This window comes from Talpa europaea, assembly GCF_964194135.1.
Source record: "Talpa europaea genome assembly, chromosome: 4".
Lineage (NCBI taxonomy): Eukaryota > Metazoa > Chordata > Mammalia > Eulipotyphla > Talpidae > Talpa > Talpa europaea.
The window spans coordinates 92,154,982-92,179,662 of NC_140070.1; the positions used below are offsets into that span (position 1 = coordinate 92,154,982).

A 24,681-nucleotide genomic window follows, 5' to 3' on the forward strand; every position below is an offset into this window, starting at 1 on the left:
TGTTGTATTCCTTTTACATTAGCTGTTACTCTATTAATGGAAGAACTTCCTGTTTTTCTATTGCTTGTTTGCTTGATTTCTATCTGTATGAACTCATGGTTTCTTGATTAATTCAATGGATTCTATAATTCACGACTATAATTACTTATTTTGATGCTCACCAGTTTGGCTGGTGGGACAACTCAATCTGTGTCCCCTAATTCTTTTAGCACTTTCTTACTTTCTGGTAGAACAAGAAATTCAAGGCTCATATGTTTATTACCTGTCCCAGTTCTGAATTCAGTCATTTTTCTAAAAAACCTGTTTTTCTTTAATTAGAAAAGTTAGAAAGCAAGTTCTGAGTAGTAGTAGTCTCATTGGTATTGGGTCATCTCTCTTCTACATCCTCTTACAGGATAAAACTAGTAAATATACACGCTATAGGTACACATAGTTCTACATCTATAAATATTTCTATTAACCTATATGTATGAAAAAATCACGAGTTCATTACCAATGTTTCCAATTCCAGTCCAATGTGGCATTCCAAACCATTACCACAGGGGAAGATATCTATCATTTGTAAATACTATTTTGAAACTGTCAAAACCCACAGGTTTGTTGTCATTAAATTTGCCATGCTATAGAACTGGAGTTACAAGATATTCTGGGACTGCATAATGCTAGTCATCCACCCATTCACTTACTAACTCACACTCTGTGGTAGTTACTTGGCTAGGAATATGGAAATACAAAACATATTCTCCCTAAACGCAAACAGTTCCATCTACTAAAGAGAGAAGGAAAAAAAAATGATTACAATACGGTACAGTAAGTTCTATATTATTCAGTATTTCATGGGAACGGAGAAGAGGGACACAAACCTAACCTGAGTAAACTGTATTAATTCAGAGAAGGAAAATTAGGTTGCTTACACCATTCATTTAAAGAGTTTACATGAAATAAAGAGTGCACTTGGCTTCTGAGCAAAAGCACCTTTTATGTAGCATTCTGATTTATTGAGAAGGGTTCTCTGTGTTGATGAATTCATCCAAAATGTGCTCAGTTTTGACAAAACCTATGCAAATAAATTCCATGAGAATCAGTGTTAGCTTGTGGGAACAAAGGTTAGGTTTTTTGCTCTTTTTTTTTATGCAACTCCCAATGACCATAAAGGAAGGGGAAATTTTCATTCTTCAAACTACCTAATATTCTGTGGTGGATTTTTCTCCCTCTTCTTTATAAGTTAAACAACACCAGCTTATTTTTATGTATTGATTGCCACCCTCTTGAGTAATAGTTTGTACATACTGATTTTCTTTTATCTAAACTTAATCTTTAACTAGACAGTTTTATGGAAATAAAAAAGCGCACATGTGTGCATGAGTGTGTGAAAGGGTATGTCTAGAAAGGAAACATTGAGAAAAAAATTGGGAAAAGTAGTATAAAACTGACAAAAAGCTGTTATTTTTGTTGTCCTATACAACTAGCATTCTTATCAAAATTTGCCACCATAATTTATTTTCTTCTTTTTAAAAGGTAAATGTGGGTTATCCAATGGTTTGTGTTCCCCTCACCAGTTTCTCCTGGTTCTAACTCTGGGCACTTGCCATTGCTCCTTCTACAACAAAATGGTTCCTTAATAAAACTAAGATCACAGGAAAAAAATAGAACTGAGACATGCACATACCTTGTCACTATGGGAGCAGAATCAAACATGACTATTTATTTATTTATTTATTAGGCAGCCTTAGGTTATAGAAGGTATATGCCCTATACAATCATTTTAATCATGAAATACTCATGATGAATAATAAATGTCTAGTGTTAATTACGACACATAAGCTTTTTCTTAACGTTTTTCAAAAATGCAATTTTAGACAACCATAAAGCTATACACTGGCTTACACAAGAAAAAGGAGACACCAGGTAACAGTTTTAACATGTAATGATTAGTGAAAGCTTTTATGAAAGTAAGAATTTTAAATTACTTTATTGAATATTATCTTCAATTTGAAGGTTTTAACTATCCATAATCACCATTATACAATATGTGTATGCATTTTTGTAAGAAATAACCATTGCAACATACTTTGTGAGGCATAATTGTGTTTCAAAATTATAAATGAAATATAATTTGATATAAAAAACAACTAATCAGAAGCATGAAAAACAGCATGTTTTAATAAAAGCCTATTGCAGATTCTGGAATAATTGTTGCATGCATGTCCCTAGTCATGTTGGACTTCTCTTTCAGTTTTGATTGGAGTAATGTATGTTCCACAACACCGATTCTAATGTCCATCTGAACAGTTTCTTGCTTCAGTTTTGTTAAACTCTGTTTAATCTTTACTAAAGGAGCTGCAGAATGAAAATAATATGGAATAAAAATGTTCATTTGGAGTATCAGTGTATTATAGACTTGTATGACATTTCCCTCACTTTGTCTTAAGCCAAAAATAGGGTTAAAAATACAGCCAACAACTTACTGACATTCACACAGTTTTGCTGTGACATTTTAAACACCTGAGATTTTTAAGATGGGAAAAGATTCAGCATTTGATCTACTAAGGCTGAATGTCCTTTCTTTTCTAGGGGAAAAGTTGCTAAAGGGATGTTTAGGGATGTCTTCAATACGATTTTTACAGGCTGGTATATTTGCCTGTGGAAAAAGTAGATACAATGGATGAAAAAGGCAAGTAAGAATACCTTTGAGATACAAATAATGGGCTGATTCAAACATATTGCAAAATTCCTATATATTCCATTTTGAAAGATCACTCAGTATGTACTACTATAGAATTACAGAACCCTAGAAAATCTTTCTAGGGCATAGAAGAGCCTTAGGCAGTCATGTCAAAGTAACGAGCCCTCGATGGAGAGTGATTACTGAAGGATTATTATATCTCTATTTGACCCCCACCCAGTCAGGTCTACTGGGAAGAGAAAAAACCACAAGGTCATCACATCACTGCTTTTGTGCCATTTGGGCATACACTTAGTGCTCTTTGGTACACAAAATGGAAAAATGAAGCTCATTTGATAAAAATAGAACAAAATATCATGTTTTTTAAATTGGTATAACAAGTATACTTAAATATTTCTCATTCTATCTCTGAATTAATGCAGTTTGAATTAAATAAGAAACACTAAGTGACACTAAAAATTACAGTTTTTCCTCAGCGGACAGGGAAAACAGTATATTGATTTTCAGACATCATTTTTGTACAATGTCCTTCCCCTCAAACAAGCTTATTTTAAAACAGCAGAATCCCTATTTATTAATACCATTTTGCTAGGTAGATTTGTTGAGGAGATACTTTTGCTCATTTTGTCCATAAAACAAGTGTGTACTTACCACCATCGGTCATACTACTGCCCTTTTCTTCCATTTCTTGTTTTACCTTTTCTAATTCTTCTGTTACCTTTCATTGAAAAAACAAAAAGCTTTCCTGAGCACTGAAATTTAATAAACATTAAAAAAATTGGAATGCTGTATTGAGAAAAATTAATTTGATATAATACACACATACAGGACACAGGGATGCTAGGAGCATTCTGGACATGCCTTGAATAATGTTTACAGATAGAAAGCTTTTTATCTTCTGAGAATGTTCCTAATGCTAAACTTTACCAAATTACTTCCTCATTAACTTTCTCAGGTTGTAACATGATAGTATAAAAAAGATGTAAGTTGCAGTTATAGGGGATATCTATCATGTCAGTCTCTAATAATCAGTTATTCATTGAAATAGTATAAACATTGTAAAAAATTCTGGATTTAGAAAGGTTACTACGTATCTTTCTTAATATTGTAGTTTTATAAGAGAATGAGTCACCTTTCCCTTTATAGGACACTAAAAACAATGTTTATACCTTATGACTATATATTAAAACAGTCTAAGTGCTCTATCCAAACCATGAACTCCAAGAGGCACACCGTAGGGCCAGATGGGCCCCTGTGTACATCTGTACTCAACATCAGACTCAAAATTATATGATTACAGCCTCTATCATTAGCAAGACTTCAAAGTAACATTAATGTAAGTAGAAAATAACATTTTATAAAAATTAGAATTTTTGATGTGCTCTAGAATGAAGTCTCATTATAATTACCTAAATTTTATTTTTATCATAGCAGTGAGTAAAACCTTCCTTGGGATTAAAGTGCTCATCCAAGTAAAGCAAATTAATTTTTTTTTTTTGGGCACCTGAAATGTTACAACTGGGGATAACTACCTACTCCAAAAGAACTGAATCGTTCCCTGGACTCCCTTCAATTGTTAATTTGCCTAACATAAGTTAGCATTTTACTTCTACAGAATGTTTTGTTTGCCTGAAAGCAGCACAGGATTGGAGTCTAAATATTTCCAATATTGCATTTTTAACATCTTTAAAGTAAGTAACTCCTCAAATAATCTGCATAAATGAAGTTCAGTTTTGTAATGTAGAAAACTTTGTGACAATTAACTGAATTGTAACCAAAGATAACCCTGGATTTTAATCTCACATTAGGTACCTGTCTTGTGATAAGTGTTCTGTTTTTTTCCCCTCTAGGCTCTTCAGTGAAAAGTGGGAATATAGGGGGCCTCCCTGGTGGCGCAAGGGGTTAAGCACCGCACTATGAAGCTACCTGCAGTCACTGCAGCAAGAGTTGGATCCACGACCAGGGAGCAACCCACATGGCGCAGCAGACCTCTCTTGACTCGCACACAGCAGTGTACTTTGGTCAATCTACCTGTTCTGTTCCCCACTCTGTCTCTGGTGAATCCTCTCACCCCCTGCATCTCTGGCCAGCTGCCTCTCACCCCCTGCATCTCTGGCCTGCATACCCCAGCTCTTGTATGCATAAATAAATAAATCTTTAAAAAAATGGGAATATATATTAGATCTTACCTCTCTTGCAATGAAAATAAATACAATAAAATAGGTTAATATTCCAGAATTCTCAGAAGGAAAGGGTTATAGACACTCCCAATTTGTGAAGAGAGCAATAAATACATAGGACCCCACACAAATTATCAAAAAATTAAACAACTAAAAACTAACAACAAAATCAAATATTGCATCATGCACACTAATATTAAAATTTCTTACAGACATTTAAGTCAGTGCTTTAACTACTCTTCTATATATTATAATTATAATGTTAATTGAAGATTAAGGAAGGTTAAATATGCAATGTTATCATTGGTCCTATGTTAATTTAATAACTTCAGGAATTTTGTGAAAATAAGTAGTGTATGAATAATTGATTCATTGATGAGAAAATTAAGGATTTTCTCCTAAGAAAAGGAATAAAACTACAGGAAGTAATAATGAAATAAACAACTAATAGCCTCAGCTGTATGAAACCATTCTCAGCTCTCAACAGCCTGGCCTAGCTGACAGGTGAGAAGCTGCAAGAGCACACTGCATGTACCTCAGACAGAAGTCTGGTCCTTTCCGTTACTCCACCATTGCCCTGCTGATATCGCTCCTTTGCCTAAGGAAGGAAACATTTTGTTTAACGACAAATTCAAAACAGAAGCAGATTACTTAAATATGACCTCTTTGTGTTTGTAATTTCTGCATATCATTTTATGACAACCTCCCTTCTCATTTGTGAATACATTTATGAAAGTGACATTTAACGGTAGCTATTTTATGTCCTTAATAGGCACTGTGTATTTAAAGCACTATAAAACGATGAACTACCTTAACCTTTAAATACTGGCTGTGCAACTCCCATGGGCATGGCTCATAATACAACTATCCACATCCATTCCTAAACAGTTTAGGAGACCGCTCTTGATCGATCTAATTTACAAGCTACGCAGAAAAAGCAGTTCTATAAAAAAATCAATCACACTAAGGTATGAGGATCAGTAATTAATTAATAAGAATTAATAAATGGTATAATAATATGGGATATGTTTTGGGGAACTAATCTAACAATCGATTATTTAACACCAACTGTCTGACTGATACCAGTGGCTTTTAATCAGAGACTTCTACAGCATTTTAAAAGTAAAAATATCCATGAATAGATGTGTAGATGAGGGACCAATCATTTAACAAATAACAAAATACAAAAGATTACTTTCTGTTAGGTCTTTGAGAATGCCTGAAAGTACAGAAATACCTCAAGTTTATTTCCATTCTTTCTCCTTCTTCTAACCTTGTCAGCTAAAAGAAAAGAAAATATGCCTTCAACTGACACTTGCAAGTATTCTTACTAGTCTTCTTCAACCTGAGGAAAGCAAGGTCATAAATCCCAAGGGAAAACCTTCAGATCCATGCTGCCGGGACAAAGAACTGCTGCTTTCAAAGGCTGAAGATTGTATTTTATTTTTTTAGTTAGAATTCAGAAACTTTGCAAGGATTAAAAAATTTGCTCATGAAATTAATTAAACTGCTTGTCTTTGAACGTGTCTTGCTTTCATATTCCTTATTATGTGGTTGTAAGCCATTATGGCAAAGGATGTCTCTTTCCTCTGACACATGTAAATGCATACTATTCTTCTTCCTCCCACTCCTTTGGTAAATTAACAGCAGACTTAGAAACAAAAGCAGGTATCCTGACATTCTGTTCCTGTTCTAAGCCATGCTCCCCAACAATGCATGCCTTCATTTATTTAAATCAAATGAAGAAATGCATTTAAATGTCTAGGAGATAATTTTGACCTACTAGAAGCCAACTTGGCTCATTATTGCCTCACTTGGCTTCCAAAAGTGGGCAGAGAATCAAGGTGTTGTTATTTGTGAAAAACATTAGGGATTGTGTCAAGTTTAGGGATTAGGGTCATTAATTGGAATAAATGTCTAGATACTGTTCTTAAATTACCTCACTTAGCTGGGCTTGAGCTGCACGATATTCTTGAACCAGGTGCTCGAGTTGATTGTTGATGTACTTTTCTCGGCTGCCAATCTTTTCCAGAGTCCGACTGATTTCATTGTGGAGTTTGTCCAAAAATCCCTAGGAATTCCATGGGGTTTTAGTAGATAAAATAATTTATAAATATATTTTTCAAAAATAGTTTAAAATGGGTTAAATCTCCCTCAATGTATCCCATAAATTCTCAACTACTTGTGAAAAATAAGACAGTTTGAAATTTTTAATAGCAAAAGAATTCTGAAATGAGAAATATTTTATTCACACTTTGCAGAATGTTAAAATAAAAAAAACACCTGGTAGTGTTAGTTAATTCGTTTCTCTTTATGCTTATCTAAAATGTATAACAGGGCCTCCCTGGTGGTGCAGGCGGTTGAGCACAGTGCTGTGAAACTGTCCGCAGCCTCCCGGTTTGATCCCCAGCGGCCTCAGAGCAACCCATATAGCCCAGCAGACCTCTCCTGTCTTGCCCACTGCTCCCCTCAGCAGTGTATTTCAGTCAGTCTGCCTGTTCTGTGCCCCAGTCTGTTTCTGGTGAATCCTCTCACCCTCCCGCACATCTGGCCTGTACCCTGGTTCTTGTATAAATAAAATTTATCTTTTAAAAAAATAAAATAAAATGTATAAGAGTGGAATGTGCTTTATACAGTGCACAATCAAAGTAGGTAAGAGAGTAACAAGACACAATTCAAAGATGACTGGAATATTCCACTTGGAATATTCCATAAGTCTCACTCCAGCTTTGCTTCTTTGTGGCAGCTCTAAATGTTCCTATTTGTGGCAGGGCAGGAAGCTGGGGAAGATGTAGGTTGTAGGCATTGCTGGCCTGGTGCTCTGTTACCCCTGGGATTAGAGAGGAAAGAATGATGAAATATTTCTTTCTAAGATACATATGTACTACATACATATGCAATCTAAAGATACATATTGTATTACTTTCATAAAAAGTTATGTTTCTTTAGTTGGTTTAAGTGTTTGGGTTGTTAAAATGTAATATGGTACCTTAAATAAGAAAACTCCTCAACAGCAAGCTTTGTGTCTTTTTTGTTTCATGTTTCCCCATAGTAGGTGTTTAGCAGAAGGTAAAGGTATTGATTCATATGAAGTAATTCACATACCTTGGTCTCCTTTAAAGCAGATTCAATTCCACTTTTGTGCTGGTGCATTTGGTCAACATGGATTCTCCAATCCTACACACATAAGAACATAGGAACAAGTACAAAATAATATATATGTCCTTCTTTTCTTTACTTTTTTTGAAGTTGCATCCTTTATTTGAATTACTCTGGTTGTTAACCTATATAGAGTCCTATATATAGTTTGCAATCAAATTATAAAGAATTATGTATAGAACACTTCAGGATAAAAGGTTCTAAATAAATGTAAATTATTTTATGTGTTCACAGAATAATGTCTGACAATTTGAATATAAATTATTCTCGGTACTGCTGGTGGTTAATATTTATGACTACCCATCAAAATGAAAAAAATATTCTAATTACTAGAAAAGAAATACTTGTTTAAGCAGTAACAATTATGTTTGCTAAAAGCAACTCTGGAATCAAATATCATATATCAAACAGTAGTTTGTCCCTTGGAGAGCAAGAGAGGGCCTCTTCTTCAGTAAGATCTTAGAGTCTCTTTCTTAAGGAGGCCTATAATCCATATTAGAATTAATATATTTTAAGATATTGTGTACCATTATAGAATGGCATGAATTAGTGTGCATATTTAAAATCTACTCCAACATTTTAATTTTCTATATCTTCAAAAGTTTTTGGTTTACATTACTAAAAGTAATAATTTTAAGGCTTGACAATATCTATCATAAGAGGAAAAAGTATCACTGCAAGATGAAGTAAGTGATGGAACCCGGATAATTCTCAATCACACATATTTGTTTGTATACCTTCCCTACCTTGCTATCTTTAGTATTTTGTAAAGAGAAAAATATTTTATGAATAGTCCCATTCTACTGCTTTCTTACCTTTGGAGCACTTGCCTGCTCTAGTAACTAGAGAGTAAAAAATTCTTGGGTACCTCACACATATGAATCATAAAAATTATAATATATTAACGTTGCAAGGAACTTTAAAAAACATCTATTCTCGGGGCCTCCCCGGTGGCGAAGCGGTTGAGCGCTGGGTTGCTAAGCTGCCCGCGGCCTCTGCGACGCCGGTTCGATTCCCGGCTGCTCCCAGGCCACTGGAGGAGGGTCCCGCATGGTGCGCAGACCTCTCCTGCCGCCCGCTGCTCCCCTCAGCAGTGTACTTTGGTCCTTCTGCCTGCTCTGCTCCCCGCTCAGGCTCTGGTGAATTCTCACCCTCCCGCGCTTCTGACTGTACCCAGTGCATGTATAAACAAAACAAACAAACAAACAAACAAATAAATAAATAACATGCCTCTCTCTCTCTCTCTCTCTATATATATATATATATAAAAAATCTATTCTCACTTTATCATTTCTCACACAAGCAGAAACCCAGTAACAGAAAGGGGCACATCTAAGGTCACACAGTATACCTGGGTCAAAAACCCAATGTACTAATTCCCACACAATACATTTGGCAGTCTAGAGTTATAAAAGTTGCAATTGGCTACTTGACACCAGTGAAGGTGGTGGAGCAGAAAACAAACCAGCACTTCCCTTCATGCTTAAGCATTTACTGTCTCGCGAGCAAAAAGTGTCTTGGAATATGAGAGTTGGAAAGAAACTTAAAGATCATCTACTTATCCATTTAGCAGTCATGTAGTTCAACGTTTTCATTTTACAGTTGAGGGGACTGTTCATCACCCGTGACTATGACAAGACAGATTTGGCAGGCAAACAGGTCCATCCAACTCAGCCAGTGCTGGAATAGGAAGGAGAAGCAACTAGCTGGCCTCCTGCATCTGGACCAAATATGGTTAAGCCTCAAAATGGAAACCTGTTTTAAGCCCAAGCAAATACATTTGTGAAAGAAAAGGAACCCTACAAGCATCGTTATATTGATTTTTTTTTAAGTATTCATCCTGTTTGATTTCAAAAAGAATTTCAGAGGCATAATACTTACCAAGCTCAAGTATTCTTATCAGTGTCTGTCTTTATATAAGTATGGATGTTTGCAAGCATGTATATATTTAATGTATGTATATATGTTATATATAGTTTTTACTGTAATTGGTATGTTTAAAATAGTTTATGTTCTGCTTTTACTACTCAGCACTATGTTCTACCTAGCAAATGTAATTTTTTTCATGTATTCATAGTATTTTGAGAGATGCAAACATGTCTGACTTATCCATGTATAATTATGATAACTTAGAGTGATGTTAAACTTCACAGAGGAGCTGGGATATCAGTAGAACCTTGAAGCATGAGAAGCATCTCAACAGGCCGGAAAGGAGTGGGAAAGGAAGGGCATTTTAGGCTGAGGGAACAGCATGGACAAGGGAAAACAGTTAAATATCAGGGAACAAATAGGGGCTAGCTAGAATATAAAGCACAAAGTTCTTGGGGTGGTATGGTGTGGATGGATGATGAGAAAACAAAGCTAGGAAAGCTAGAAAGATAGTTTAAACTAGATAAAGGTCTTTAAATATGGAGAATGGGTTTTTGTAATGGGGAGTCATCACAGATTTTTGGTTTTAGTTTTAAAGGTAAGCCTGTGTTTTAAGAAAGGAAAAGAGTGGATGACTGATTGGAAAGACAAGAGACTGAAGACAGGTAGGAGAACAAGTAGGGTTTGAATGAAAGCAATGTTTATTAGGATGGTAGGGAAAGGATGATTTCAAGTGACTGCAGAGTCAGAAGTAGCAGGACTTTTGGACGAAGGGGAGGTAAGGGTGACTGACGAGAAAGTGGGGAAGTAGAGAGATATTGTCTCTAACGGGTTCTAGCCTTAGGAACTAAGAGAACAGTAATGGCATAGGGTGACAAGAACAGAATTTCAAGGGAGTCAGAAATACTGAAGAATTTGGTTTGGGAATTCTTAATTTGATAAGCCCCTGGGACATCTGTATATTCTTATTTGCCTATTAAAGTGGGAACAAAGTAATAATTTACAATTATCTGCCAGGCAAATCTGAATGTTTGTTTCCTTAAAATCTTCTAAATGGACACATTTTCTGATGTATAGTTATTTTTAAAAGACTTAAAAATGTTCTTACCCTTTAACCTAGCAATTTCATCTCTAGAAATTATTGCAATGGAAATAAGTGAAGATTCAAAAAAAAGAATAATGTGTAAGTTCTTTGTAAAAGTAAGCCAGTAGCAAACTCTAAATATCTAGCAGTAGAGGACTGTTAATCTTTTAATGTTCATTTCACTACTAAAAATAATGCAGTATGATACCATTGTTAAAAGCTCAAACCAAGCAAAGTTCAATGATACAGTTTGAAGATACATACATACATACATACATACATACATACATATATATATATATGAAAACACTTTTTAAAAAAGCAGCTAATGACAATAAACAAATTTGAAGACAGCAGTTACCCATGGGTAGGAAGGGACAGCAGCAGAACACATAGGTGAAAAAAAGAGTGTTATAATGGGGTAGTTCTCAAGTCGTATTCGTATAGTGAGTTCATGAGTGCTTGTTTTATTTTGGACTTCATAATTGCATGCATATTACATATTGTATATATTAATATTATGTATGAAAATGTTTAATTCATGTTTTAAAAATATTTGATAATCATCAAACATACTACTGATAACAGTTTAGTAAAAATTAATATTGTGAGCTATGTGTATGTAATCTAAGAGAAGAACATGAATAGTGGTATTTTAAAAATTTTTATTTATTCTTCCAAATTTTTCTGAATTTCCTACAAAAATTTTATCACTTTAATCATGAGGAAAAAAGTAAAAAACTTTCTGGATGCCCAAGAAGTTCTTCAAAGGAGTTTAATGCAGTTATACTGCAAAGTATAAATGATTATACTTGTAACATTTTAAAAACGTGAATATAAAAATGCAAAATACATAGCTTTAAGGAACTACAATTGAGATGACTGAAAAATTTAAAAGCTTTGTTTGTAAGAATGGAGAAGTGACAAGCTTTAATGATATTTAAGGACTTGATCTTCAAAATAAATAATAGTAAAAGCTTCAACAATGACAGCAATTCTTACATTAATAGAGAATTCATTGAGCTACAAGGTATTTTTAATATACCTTTCTTTATCTGAGATTCACAAAGGTTTGGAGAGCTAAGTAGATGTTAACATTCCTTCTTTTTCACCTCCACCCTTCCCCAGGAGAGGGTTCTGTGATTTGCTGCCTGCTCCACTGATGCCGGCCTCAGTTAAGTGACCCCTTGGCCAGCAAAATGATGGTGGACAAGACCTCGGCCAGGGGGGCTGTGGTGAGGCTAAAAGAAGCATCCACTAGCTCTCTTGTGCTTTCTTTCAGCCACGAGAATGGGCATGCCCCACATAGGTCTTATTCTTTCATTCTGCTGCCAGGGGAGAGCCACAGTTAAGCCATATAAAAGCAGACAGGTATCTTAAATGAGAATAAATGTGTGCTATTATTGTAAACCACTGCAATTTGGGGGTTATTTGTGATACAGACAACTGTGTTATAGAAAAACTGCCTACATGCACCTATTTACAGGAGAAAAACTAAAAATTAGATAGGTTAAATGATTACTCCAATGTTTTATGTCTGGAAAATGGAAAGCACTCCCAATCCAGTGCTTTTCCACGAATTTTATGCTACTTTCTTTTGTGATAAAATGAACTACCAAATAACACCTAGGGTTAATTCCTTTTGGTTTATCAAAGTGAGATCAGGAGTTTATCGGTCATCTATTTCAAAGTGCTCTCAAGTGTGCTTATGAAGCATTATTTCTCCTCTCTAAAAGTTGAGTTTTTCCACCTAATCTTGCATATTTCTCTCTCAATGGAAATGAGAATAGTAATGATACTACATACTATTTCTTTAGACTTTCCTTTTTTCAAAATCCTTTCATACAAAATCTCATGTAGAATTCATTCTGTCATTTGTAAGATAGAGAGCAAAGGTATTATAATCATAATTCCCATGTCCACTCTAATTCTTTAGCACCAAATTATGTATTTCCCCCTTTTCAGAAACTAGAGAATTGTGAAGACATATCTGCAGATGGTGATTCACAGTATTCCATAAAATTAAATTGTATGAGATCTAGTTGCAGCTGTTAAGGCGACTGGCAAGACTACATCCATTCTCTGGGTTTTGCTTCAACAGAACAACACCTGAACTATTTTCTTTGCAAATGCAGAGATATTTTATTTCTGTGTCTGGATCTCCAACACAATGCTTAAAGATCCTCTCTGAAGCTACAGGTGAAAAAAACTGAAACATGAGCCTGGGATGGCAAATGGAACTTATGTCTATGTTTAAGTTTCACTAATTTACAACTTGAAAAATGTCACTCTCAGTTTTTTTCACCCAAGTCTGTGCTTCTTGATGTGTGGAAAGGCAGAGTGCCAAAGGACTCATGATAGAAAACAGCAGAGGAAGGCACCTTTGCATATACTGGGATGCTTGTTTTTGTGTATGTGTGGGCACAGGAAAAGTCTTGGTAAGAGCAGCACTGTACTTTGGAGTTCACAGGTCTACTGGCTTTTTTTTTTTTTTTTAATTGTCATAACATTGGTTTACAACAGTGTTCCGAGGTGCAGGATCACACCTCCTCAGATGCATGCCACACCACACTCACCACCCAAGGCACCCCCAGTCCTCCATCACAGTGCATTGTGCCCCTTCCCTCCCTGTGTGTCCCTCCCTGCTCCCTCCTTCTCTGGTAGCCTCAATTCCACAGGCAGATTTCTAAGGTTTGTTACGGGTTTGGTTTTGTCTGACCCTTTGTTTTGTTTCTTTATATTTCACATATAAGTGGACTTATTTTGATTATCATTAGCCCCTCCAGTTCCAGCCATGTTGTTGCAAATGGCAAGAGTTCATTGGTTTTATAGCTGAGGGGAATACCACTGACACCGTTTGATCCACCCCTCAAAGAAAGAGCCCCAAGGTTCTTTTGTGTTTGAATTGCTTTCCATCACAAAAGTGTCATTTCTTCCATCTACCCAAAGTTCTCCTCTATTCTTACTACTTCTCCCTTGATTCTGTTGTGAATAATTATCAATAAAATCTTAATTCAATGTTCTGTGCTTTTCAGTTTTATTTCCGGGAATATAAAAATATTTATAAGGGTTTACATGGTCTCCCTCCATTTAAGGTGTAAACTCCATTTATCTCTTTAGGCCTTTGTTTCAACTCTGAATTTTTTTTCTCTAGAGATCTTCAAGATCACTGGGAAAGAAATCCCCTACCTCCATTTCACAGATTGGTCACAAATTGCAGATATGTGACTTTTACACCATAAATACAAAATGAATAGGAAATCAAATGTCCTTTTTCTCACAGATTTTTCTTCACACTAAACCTGCCTCTTTCCATTTCCTTATAGTGTCACCCAATTTCAAGAAGTCCAAGAAACCCAGACAAGTCCTAATTCAAATGTTTCTTAGCTTAGTTATTTTGCACAGAAATTTTGTTGTGTCTAATGTACTGTGGACAAACAATCCAGATAACTATACTTGTTAGAATAATCTCTGAAACATGTATATAAATAGCAAAGAATGACTTATCATACTGTCTTATAAATAAATGCATATGCTTTTTTAGTACATCTTTTTTTGTGATCTCTATTTTGGCTATGCAAACCTTTTCTATCTCTTTCCTTGGCTATTGAGCAGTACCCCAATAGTCATGTTCATGCTATGATTTTTTTAAGCCTAAAAATAACAGCTTCAATGTTAACATTCAAGAAATGCTTAGTATGTGTCAGACACTATGCTACATCATCACATATAATTCTCTTAAAAATTATACTAAGCTGAGGAAATTGAAACGTAGCTACTTTTAAGTTGACTGCACAAGCTCAGGCACTGAACCAAAAATGAAGGCCGGCCTCCCCGGTGGCGCAGCGGTTGAGCGCTGGATTGCTAAGCTGCCAGCAGCCTCTGCAGCGCCGGTTCGATCCCAGGCTGCTCCCCGGCCACCAGAGGAGGGTCCCACATGGCGCGCAGACCTCTCCTGCCGCCGGCTGCTCCCCTCAGCAGTGTACTTCGGTCCTTCTGCCTGCTCTGCTCCCCGCTCTGGCTCTGGTGAATTCTCTCACCCTCCCGCGCTTCTGACAGTACCCAGTGCTTGTATAAATAAATAAATAAATAAATCTTAAAAAAAAAAAAAAAAATGGAGGCCAAAATTGAAAGACCATTATAGCATATCACTTCCCTAATGAAATGTAGTAAAGTATAACAAATTTTGAAGAGGGTAGTGGTTACAGGAGATTTTAGTTTTATCTGTATCATCTGAATTTTATAAGTATGCATTTATGTATTAATTGTATAATAAAAAAAGAATTTGAAACATTTTTAGAATATGCCTAATTAAAAAGTTTCTCACAAAGAAATATCCAGACCCAGGTGACTTTGTCAGTGAACTTACCAAGCATTTAAGAAAAAATTAACAATAACATTATACCAGAGAGCAGAAGAAAAAGGGAGAGTAACTGCCAACTTGTTTTATGAGGCTTGCATAGCATTACACTAAAATCCGATTTAAAAAGAACACCTAAAAACAAAAATGGTGACAGGGCAATGATTTTTTTTGATAAATATAGATATAAAAATCCTCAACAAAATGCTTTCAGCTTAAATCCGTAATATGTGTGTGCATAAACACATATATATTACATCACAATTAAGTTGCATTTATTCCAAATTGCAGTTAGTTTCATACTAAAAATCAATCAGTAGAATCTATCATTACAAGAGAGAAAAAAGGAGAGATGACATTGCCCATGTCCCTGGAGCCTCGCTGCACACAGCCTCCCTTGGAACCCGCATTCTCACCTAGTACCATGGTCACATGCTGCCTTGCACAGCACCACAGTCTTGCTTTGCAATCTCATCAGCCTCTTGCAGCACCACAGCCCCAAGCCACACCACACCTGTAGCAGCTCCATGGCATGCCTCCTCCACAGTCTTGAGATGCACTGTATCCAGTCACCCAACTCCCTGGTCCCGTGAGCACTTGCTGCAGTTACCAATGGCAATAGTCTAGCTACTCTAGCATAGAGTTCCTCCATCCAAGCTACTTAGCTGAAGGCCAAGTTAATGCAGAGTGAAATAAATCAGAAGAAGAAATACAAATACTACATGTTTTCACTCATGTTTAGAATATAAAGAAAATAAAAACAAACCCTCAGATAATAGAATGGTGGTTACTACAGGGGAAGGAGAGGGAAAAGTATGGGTAGAGGAGCTGACTGGTTGTTGGAGGTGCATGGACATTTGGTAGTGAGTGTGGAACCTACACAAGTGTTGTAAACCAATGTTACCTCAATGAAAACAAAATGATAAATCATATGACCCTCAATAGATGAAGGGAAGAATCATTTGAAAAAATTTAATATCCATTCATAACAAATCTTAGCAAAACAAGATAAAAGGGAATTCCTTAATTTACCAAAGGATTTTGATTAAAAGTCATAAAGTTAGCTTTATACTTAATGTAAAATTGAAATTTTGAAAGTTTTTTCCCAACTTATAGCCAATAAAGGACTAGAGTTCTTTAACCAATATATCAGGCAAAATAAAAGAAATAAAAGGGAGAAGACTTGTAAATAAAGAAATTAAATTGATGTCATTTGCAATGGTATTGTTGTATATATAGAAAGTGCAAAAAAATCTACAGGCCTCTTGTTAGGACGAGAGAGAGAGAGAGCGCTGACTTTTTATATATCAGCAACAAATCAACAGAAAATAAAATCTAAAAGATTCCATTTTCAATAGTATCAAAAAAGAAAAGGCCAATATAATAAAATAGTGTGTCCAGATTCAGACCCACACATACATGCTCACTTGATTTATGACAAATCAGTGCACTGGTGAGAGGGTAAGAGAATAACATTTTCAATACACTGGGATAGTTGAAATGACATATGAAGGCCAAATAAATCTTAAGTTCTACCTCACACCATACACAGGAATCAATGCTAGATGGATTACAGATCTCCATGTAAAAGGAAAAATAATAGAGTTTCAAAAAAGAGTATCTTCATAACATTGGGTTAAGCAAAGATTTCTTAAATAAAATGTATTAGCCTGACTTGCCTTCACCCAAAAAGATCATTTTGAGTATACTGAAATTAAGCTACTGTTTATCATAATACACAAGAGTGAAGAGGGAAGCTACAGGTATTTGCAGTATATATACCTGACAGAGGACTCATAGCAAAATATAAAGAACATCTATAAATCAAAATTTCAAAAAAGACAAAAGACGATGCCACATGGAAAGGGGTTCAATTTCACTGGTCATGAAATGGGAATCAGGGAAAAAACAAACTAAAATGACAAGTAGGCATTACAACACATTTACTAAGATTAATAAAACAATACTGAATGTTGATAAAGACCTGGGACAATTAGAACTTTCATAAACTGCTAGAGGGAACATAAATTTGCATAACAATTTTCAAAAACTATTAGGCAGGGTCTGCTAAAGCTGAGCATACACACACACATACACACACTATAACCTAGCAATTCCAGGAAAAAAATGTACATCTGCTTACCAAAAGACATGTACAAGAATTTTCAAAGCAGCATTATTTACAGTAGTCCCAAACTGGAAACAATGCACATACAACCAGACATGGTCTACTTAGGAAGGGCGTAACTTTGGGTTAGCATCTTTCTAGCAATGAAGGAGCAGATACATGGGAGTTTTCTGCTGACCACACTTTGTGTGGCTAGGCAGTATGTTTCTTGCTTATAAGGCAACTTGGACAGTTCACCTCTGTTTCAACCACAGGAAAAGAGACTTACTTAAAATTATAACTATAGCTTCAGTGGTAGAGTGGTAGGGCCAAGTGTGAGCTGCAGTCCAAAAGAAATCAAGTCTCAAGATTTCATTGATTTTCTGTGACATGTTTAATACCCCATCTGTGGTCAATAGGTCAATGGTAGAATTCTGATGGCAAGAAGTCAGGTTAAGTGAAAGAGAAAGGGAAGACAGCTTGCATGTGTCTAAGTTCACTGTAGCAAATACATCTGGGACAAGTCTATATTTTATCATGCTTTCTGCAAGAATATGAGCAGCACATTATCCTCCTCCACTGAGAATATTCCCTTTCCTAAAAAAATTATATGTATTCTATTTTGCCACTTTCCACAAGCAATTCTGCAATCTCTTCTTATTCTAATTGTTAAATTTTCCACTTTATTACTCCTCACATCTGTGCATGTATTTGTCTGTGAGCACGTGAGTATGTATGTGTGTGTGAGGGAAAAAAGATTGTCCATTAAATTAAAAAACTTTTTCATGACATTAAATTATTGGGTTGTAGGGTAATTACAAAATGTAGCTTTCCTGAATTTTAAAATGTGACATTATTCTTTCATTGTCAGCAGCTTAAATAATTCTATGGTACACATCTATGTGTGTGAAAGTACATTTTATTTTCTTAAGTGTTCAACTAAACATGACTTAGTAAGAGTTGAGTTTTATATGTCTTGTAGTGTTCTGTGTGTGGATCTGGTGTTCAGAGTGTGTGGGAATGATCATGATTGCTGGACATATGTGCATTCTATGGGAAGTACTGCTGTCTAGAATCTCTTACAGAGGAGAATAAGAAAATGTGCACAGAGTTAGGTAAGCAAGGCTATCACAACTATCTGGTATTCTCACACCTTCCTATAGTTGAACTGAAACTGGAGATACATAATCTCTAAATACATTACTACTTAAATAAGTACATTTCTAACTTTCTAACATGTGCTCAGAGATTATCTTTACTGATTGCCCTGTTAGTAAAGTGTTTTCACATTTACTCCATCCACATCCCTGTTATATGGCTACACAAATCTTCTGAGCGAATGTTTCTAGACTTGAAAAGGAGTTGCAAATCCAAAGAAGAGATCTGACAAAATAGGCAGGGAGGGAATAAGGGCTCTTCGGAGAACACAGGGATACTCATGCAAATCAGAACATAATTACTGGACAGCATGCTGAGCAAACATGGTGGGACCTGGAAGAGATCACATTGATAGCCTCAACTTCAAGAGTTAATAATCAAAATTTTGATCCATACTGATACTAAAAAAAAAAAAAAAAATCACCTGCACATGAAGAACCAGGAAACATAAATTGTTACCTTGGCATAAAGTAACAGAATCAAATATGATAGGAAAAGGACTATGAGGTAAAAATTTATCTAAATATTGATAAATTTATAAAAACATAGTGATACTGAGAACTACTCTAAAATAATTAATTCAGAAAATGAATCAAGCCAGTAAAAAGTACATTTTATAGAGTGGTCCACATGATAAATGGTTTCTGCCTCAGTTCATATTTTATATTAAGTAATTTTAAGGAAACATTAAATCATGGTTTGTAGTAATGAAATATTTAGGCAGTCTAGAAATTTTAATTATAATCAATAAGTATTAATTCACTGCTCTGAATCACGAATATCTACTCAAGGTGTATCTAAAATGAGGCATAAGTAACTTCCCTTTGCAGCATTTACATAACATGCAGTCTTTATTGGTTATTTCCTTAAAACCTGCTACCTCTGTTGATGCTCTTCAGTTAGAGCTGATGGTAATCTTTAAAGCAAAAAAACTTGTTCTCCTATTTCAACTTGTGATAAATGAAACCTTTACCTGATTCAGTTGAAACATTTATCACAGTCAGGGTAAATAGGAAAGAAGGCATCATCAACTATCTTTAAACACAGACCATCCTGAATGTTCTACAGGACTGTGACAGAAGCAGCTAAAAATCTTTTCCAATTGCTTAAGGATGGCTGGAGTTTTCTCCACCTTTTTTCATTATTTCTACAAGTATAATTCTAAGCACAGTATTGTTTTTCACATCTCTAGTATCAGCCCCTCACCCACTAGCTATGAAGAAGAAAAAAGATAGTTGTTCTTGCAAATACCATTTTAAGTCCACAAAGTAATACCATGCTTTAGAAATAATACAAAAATGGTAAACAGATTTTGCTTTGTGTGGTCTCCTTTAAAGAAAGCTTGCCTGTAAGAGTCCATCAGTGAATATTTCCCCTCATTCTCTGAGACAACTTGGCAGTTGAGTTATCACGTGGGCTGCTCTAAAAATGTATGTGTGTCTAGTTAATTTAGGCAGTTTATTTTGATAGCATTCACCTCTTTTTGATTATAGCAGGTGTTTCAAGGATAAATTTACTGAAAATTGTATTTTGTTTAAACAACAGCAGCATGTACATTTACGGCCTTACTATATTAAAAAGCATTTATTGTCTGGCAGCAATAGATACAATTACAAACATTTGTGACAGTAATTGGAGCTATTACTCCTGCATGGAGCCTCATGGAGACCAACTTATTGCCACCTGTATTTACATTTGTTACTGGTAATTGTAAAAGCTGCTTTTAAAAAATAATTGGTGTCTTATTTTTCTTCGATTTATGTGAATATTTCTCAAAAAAGGTCTGTCTACCAGAAAATCTATAAGAATTATATATGTAATTACTTCATTATTCAAATAACAGGCAGAATCCCATTTTAATGACTAATACATACATAAAATATTTTCATGTATGCTAGCCCACAGAATGCATTATACCCTTTTGCTCAGGGATATAAGAATTCTATCAATATAGCCTATCCAACATCCAGAGTACAAGTCTTAAGAGATGCTTTTTATTCCCAAACTGTAACAATTTATAGATCCCAACAGGTCAGAAATATTTAGAAAGCTAAATTTTATCAACACACTTTTATACTCATTCAAACACACTGATGGCAGAAGGTCAAAGCAAGTTACTTTCTCCACTGCTTTGGAATGAGAAAAATACTCTCTACTGCTTCCAGATACAGATTTATCTACAATAGTAAAAAGGAAAAAGCCTACCATTGTACATGTCTGCAGGATTTGGCTTCCAATTTGAAGAGACTTAGATCTAATATAGCAATTCTGTGGTCCCTCCAGGTTCATTTAAATGGAATTCCACCTGCTGATTAATGAAGGCTTCTCTCCTCCCTCTAAGGTTTTAGCTTTCACAGTGACTAGGGAGCCCAAGGGCTCAAGACTATTGCAATGATTCCATCCTTAGCACAATGACTTTTCTGGAAAGGTTTCCTGCTATGAATTACCCAAGGCAATACCTGTATGGCTTATTTACGTTAAAACAAAATTCAATTGCATGGAGCTGAAATTTAAAGTTTAAGGTTCTTTTTGAAACTGCACCCTGAGAAAGTCAGACACTGAAGAATAGGCAAGGATATAAAAAAGCAGTTCAGTGAATCAAACGCTTGAAATAATTAGAAACACATGCTGTAGTACTGCCAAAGACTTAAAAAAAAAATTCTCTTTATCTAAATTCCTTGTAATGAACCTGAAGATTTACATAATGACTAAAGACATTTGGTGGAATGAAAAGGTACCTAGCCAACTATCTTTTAAAACAACAAAGCAGGAAACATTTAATTATAATTTGGAAAATAATCTATTTAAGTCATTAATCAAAATTTTAATTATAATATCCACAGGGCATTAAAGCATGATAGAACATTTGTTCACTGCATTAAATACCTAATATTAAATCATTTTAATGTACAATCTTTTAGGAATAAGTACTGTGTAACTGAAGAAAGGATGTAAGGTTTAGTTGAAAATCAATTATATGCTTTCTGTTTTTCCTTATTTCTGGGCAACAGGAATAAATATTACTGTTTCCTTGGTCTCTATTGTGGTAAAAACCTTTGACCTGAAAAATCATCTCTTTTTATAGACTAATAAGATTGATAATTTTAAGAAGCAGATTTCATTTAGTTCAATGAATGAAGCTGAGAGACTGAATATACAAACAGACAACAGACCAAAGCCAGATCATTACACAAAATAAGACTCTGTACCATAATCTGTAGCAACCAGCCCAGAAAACCAAAACACACTGTTGGTCACAATCAGCCAAAATGGTCAGGGTGTAAGAAATGCCAGCTTTCAGAATTTTTACCTAAAATTGCTTCCAATGCAGGACTAACCAGACAAAATCAAATATTCTTCCCCATCAACTCATATAGGAGTCCCTGATTCTAGTTAGCCTGCTCCACACCTCCAGTCATATGAACATAGCTATAGTTTTTCCTTTTCTCTACTATGAATTTTTTAAAGTCTCCTGCCTGCTTTTGAGTCTCTGCCAGATGCAAGTGATGGCTGGTGGTTGACTCCTTTGCTAAAGCAAGCTCTAAATAAATCCAGGTTTCTTCCACTCTCTGAAAGCAGAATGTTCCTAGTTGATATGATTTGGCAGGTTGCTTTTGAGTCTAGAAATGCTAAACAAATTTTCCATGTAAATTAATGGTTAGTAGTATTTCAGGATCCAAAAAACAATCTACAAATCTGTACTAATTAGGAATGCTCTATTTTCTGATAACAGGGCAATCCTATAGCCTTTGTTGTTCCATTTAGGTAGTCTGTTCATTTGCAAAAAGTCAAATAAAGGCTTGCCTTTTCATAACAAAAAGAAAACTCAAGAGGATAGAATAATTTTCTTCAAGAAACAGCATTAAGTATTTATTTAGAGACTGAAAATTAATAAAAACATACACAGTGAAATCTGTATGAATATCCATATTTTCTATTCCCCTCCAAATATGGGACAAGTAGAATTCTTTGATAGCCCAACTTCAACTACTATGATAGCAAACTGCAGCACCTTCAACTAATATGATAGCAAACTGCAGCACCTATCAAGTGATGCACTTAGCAATTAGAAAAATGCATTGTTATTGTGCAATTAAAAATATTTCAAGCATATAGCAAAATATTGGTCTTCAACAACTGTCATAAAGTAACCTGAAGAAGAGCCCCTCAGACAAGCTGAAAAGAGTAACAGCAGCTACAATGGTGGTCAGAGTGTACATTCTTGAAGCAATGATTAAGTATACAAGAGTTCTAAGTATATAATTTTCAATTTAACCTTCATTTTTCCTTTCTATTCTCCATGGTTTGCCTTCAACAACAATTTACTTTTCTAAAATGACTCTTTGGCACCATCCATTTCTGTGCTTTCAGAGCTTAAGGTTCTTATGCTTGTCCACATTCTAACCAACAGCCCTTGCATGATTCTGCTGTGTCATTTCTTCACTCATATCCAAAACTCCTGGTCTGAGCCCAACTTACTGAACTTGGTCAATCCATCTCTGCTACTTGGCACTAAGCTGGAGACTGATAGCAACCTTCCAGCAATATAGTCAAACATCTAAAGCTATGGTTTAATTTTTAAGGATGTCTAGAAAGGTTCCTGTTGTAAGGTTATGTTAAAAAGTGGGTGGAGGTACAATATCAACCATATACACAAAAAGCACACAGAAACAGTAATCAACATTTTTAAGTGATTCTTCTGGTGTTTTTCCAGGTGCTTTAGATGTTATTTCATCTAATACTTTTAATAAACTCTCTGAGATAGGTTTTATGATGAACTCCAGTTTACAGATAACAAAACAGACACAGTGGTCACAAGGTCCAACCACTAATAACTGTCAGAATTAGGGTTTGTACTCAAGAAACCTGGATTTAAAATTTGTGCTTTTAACTAGTATGCTATATTGTCACTAATCAAATAGGTAAGAGGCTAGATTATAAGTTCAAATATCGTGTCTGTCACTTACTAGGCAAAGGCAAATTACTTAATTTCTCTGGTTTTCAGTTTCCACACCTGTAGTAAAAGATAGCTACAAATCATAGAGTGACAGAAAGGATTCAATGAGTTAATACACTCATTGAATTGCAAAGAACAGTATTTGGCACACAATAAACACTTTGTAAATTCTAATTATTACTATTTCATCATACTATAGATGCTTATGTTTATGTTTATGTATACATCAATATACATACATACACACACATATATACACCTTTTTTTTTTCTTTAAAGAGTTATTTATTTATTTGTTTATTTATTTATACAAGCACTGGGTACAGTCAGAAGCGCGGGACGGTGAGAGAATTTACCAGAGCCAGAGCGGGGAGCAGAGCAGGCAGAAGGACCGAAGCACACTGCTGAGGGGAGCAGCGGGCGGCAGGAGAGGTCTGCGCGCCATGTGGGACCCTCCTCCTGTGGCCGGGGAGCCGGGGAGCAGCGGGGGATCGAACCGGCGCTGCAGAGGCTGCGGGCAGCTTCGCAACCCAGCGCTCAACCGCTGCACCACCGGGGATGCCCTATATACACCTTTATTAGGGAAAAAACTTGAAAGATCTAATGAAGTGATAAATCTATAAATTTGATTATATCTACAAGTAAAAACACAAGTCTGATATTTATAAATATTCACCTTAGAGGACAGAAGTATTAATCCAGAAATTTTGTAAAATCTTCCTGACTACCCTAATACAATAGGGCTATGACAGAACACATTAATATTGTAACATAATGATAACTAACATTTATTAGGTACTAACTAAGTGTCAGACACTGTTCTCAGTTCTTTTTTTTTTTTTTTATGGAGGCATGTTTTATTTATTTATTTATTTGTTTGTTTGTTTTGTTTATACATGCACTGGGTACAGTCAGGAGCGCGGGAGGGTGAGAGAATTCACCAGAGCCAGAGCAGGGAGCAGAGCAGGCAGAAGGACTGAAGTACACTGCTGAGGGGAGCAGCGGGCGGCAGGAGAGGTCTGCGCACCATGTGGGACCCTCCTCCAGTGGCCGGGGAGCAGCTGGGGATCGAACCGGCGCCGCAGAGGCCGCGGGCAGCTTCACAAGCCAGCGCTCAACCGC

The 24,681-nt window shown here is 35.6% G+C and overlaps 1 protein-coding gene across 1 annotated transcript in view; it reads right to left on the minus strand.

The window, feature by feature from the left end:
* Positions 1-2,161: 2,161 nt before the first annotated feature.
* Positions 2,162-24,681, minus strand: part of IFT57 (intraflagellar transport 57) — a gene marked incomplete at its 3' end in the record, with an annotated part of 53,019 nt that continues 30,499 nt past the window's right edge. Inside the window, exons 7-11 of the mRNA XM_084231418.1 lie at positions 7,972-8,043; positions 6,806-6,937; positions 5,402-5,464; positions 3,338-3,404; positions 2,162-2,340 (exon numbers count right to left, since the gene is read on the minus strand). Coding sequence (XP_084087544.1) covers positions 2,162-2,340; positions 3,338-3,404; positions 5,402-5,464; positions 6,806-6,937; positions 7,972-8,043 — 513 coding nt within the window. The remainder of the gene's footprint in view (positions 2,341-3,337; positions 3,405-5,401; positions 5,465-6,805; positions 6,938-7,971; positions 8,044-24,681) is intronic.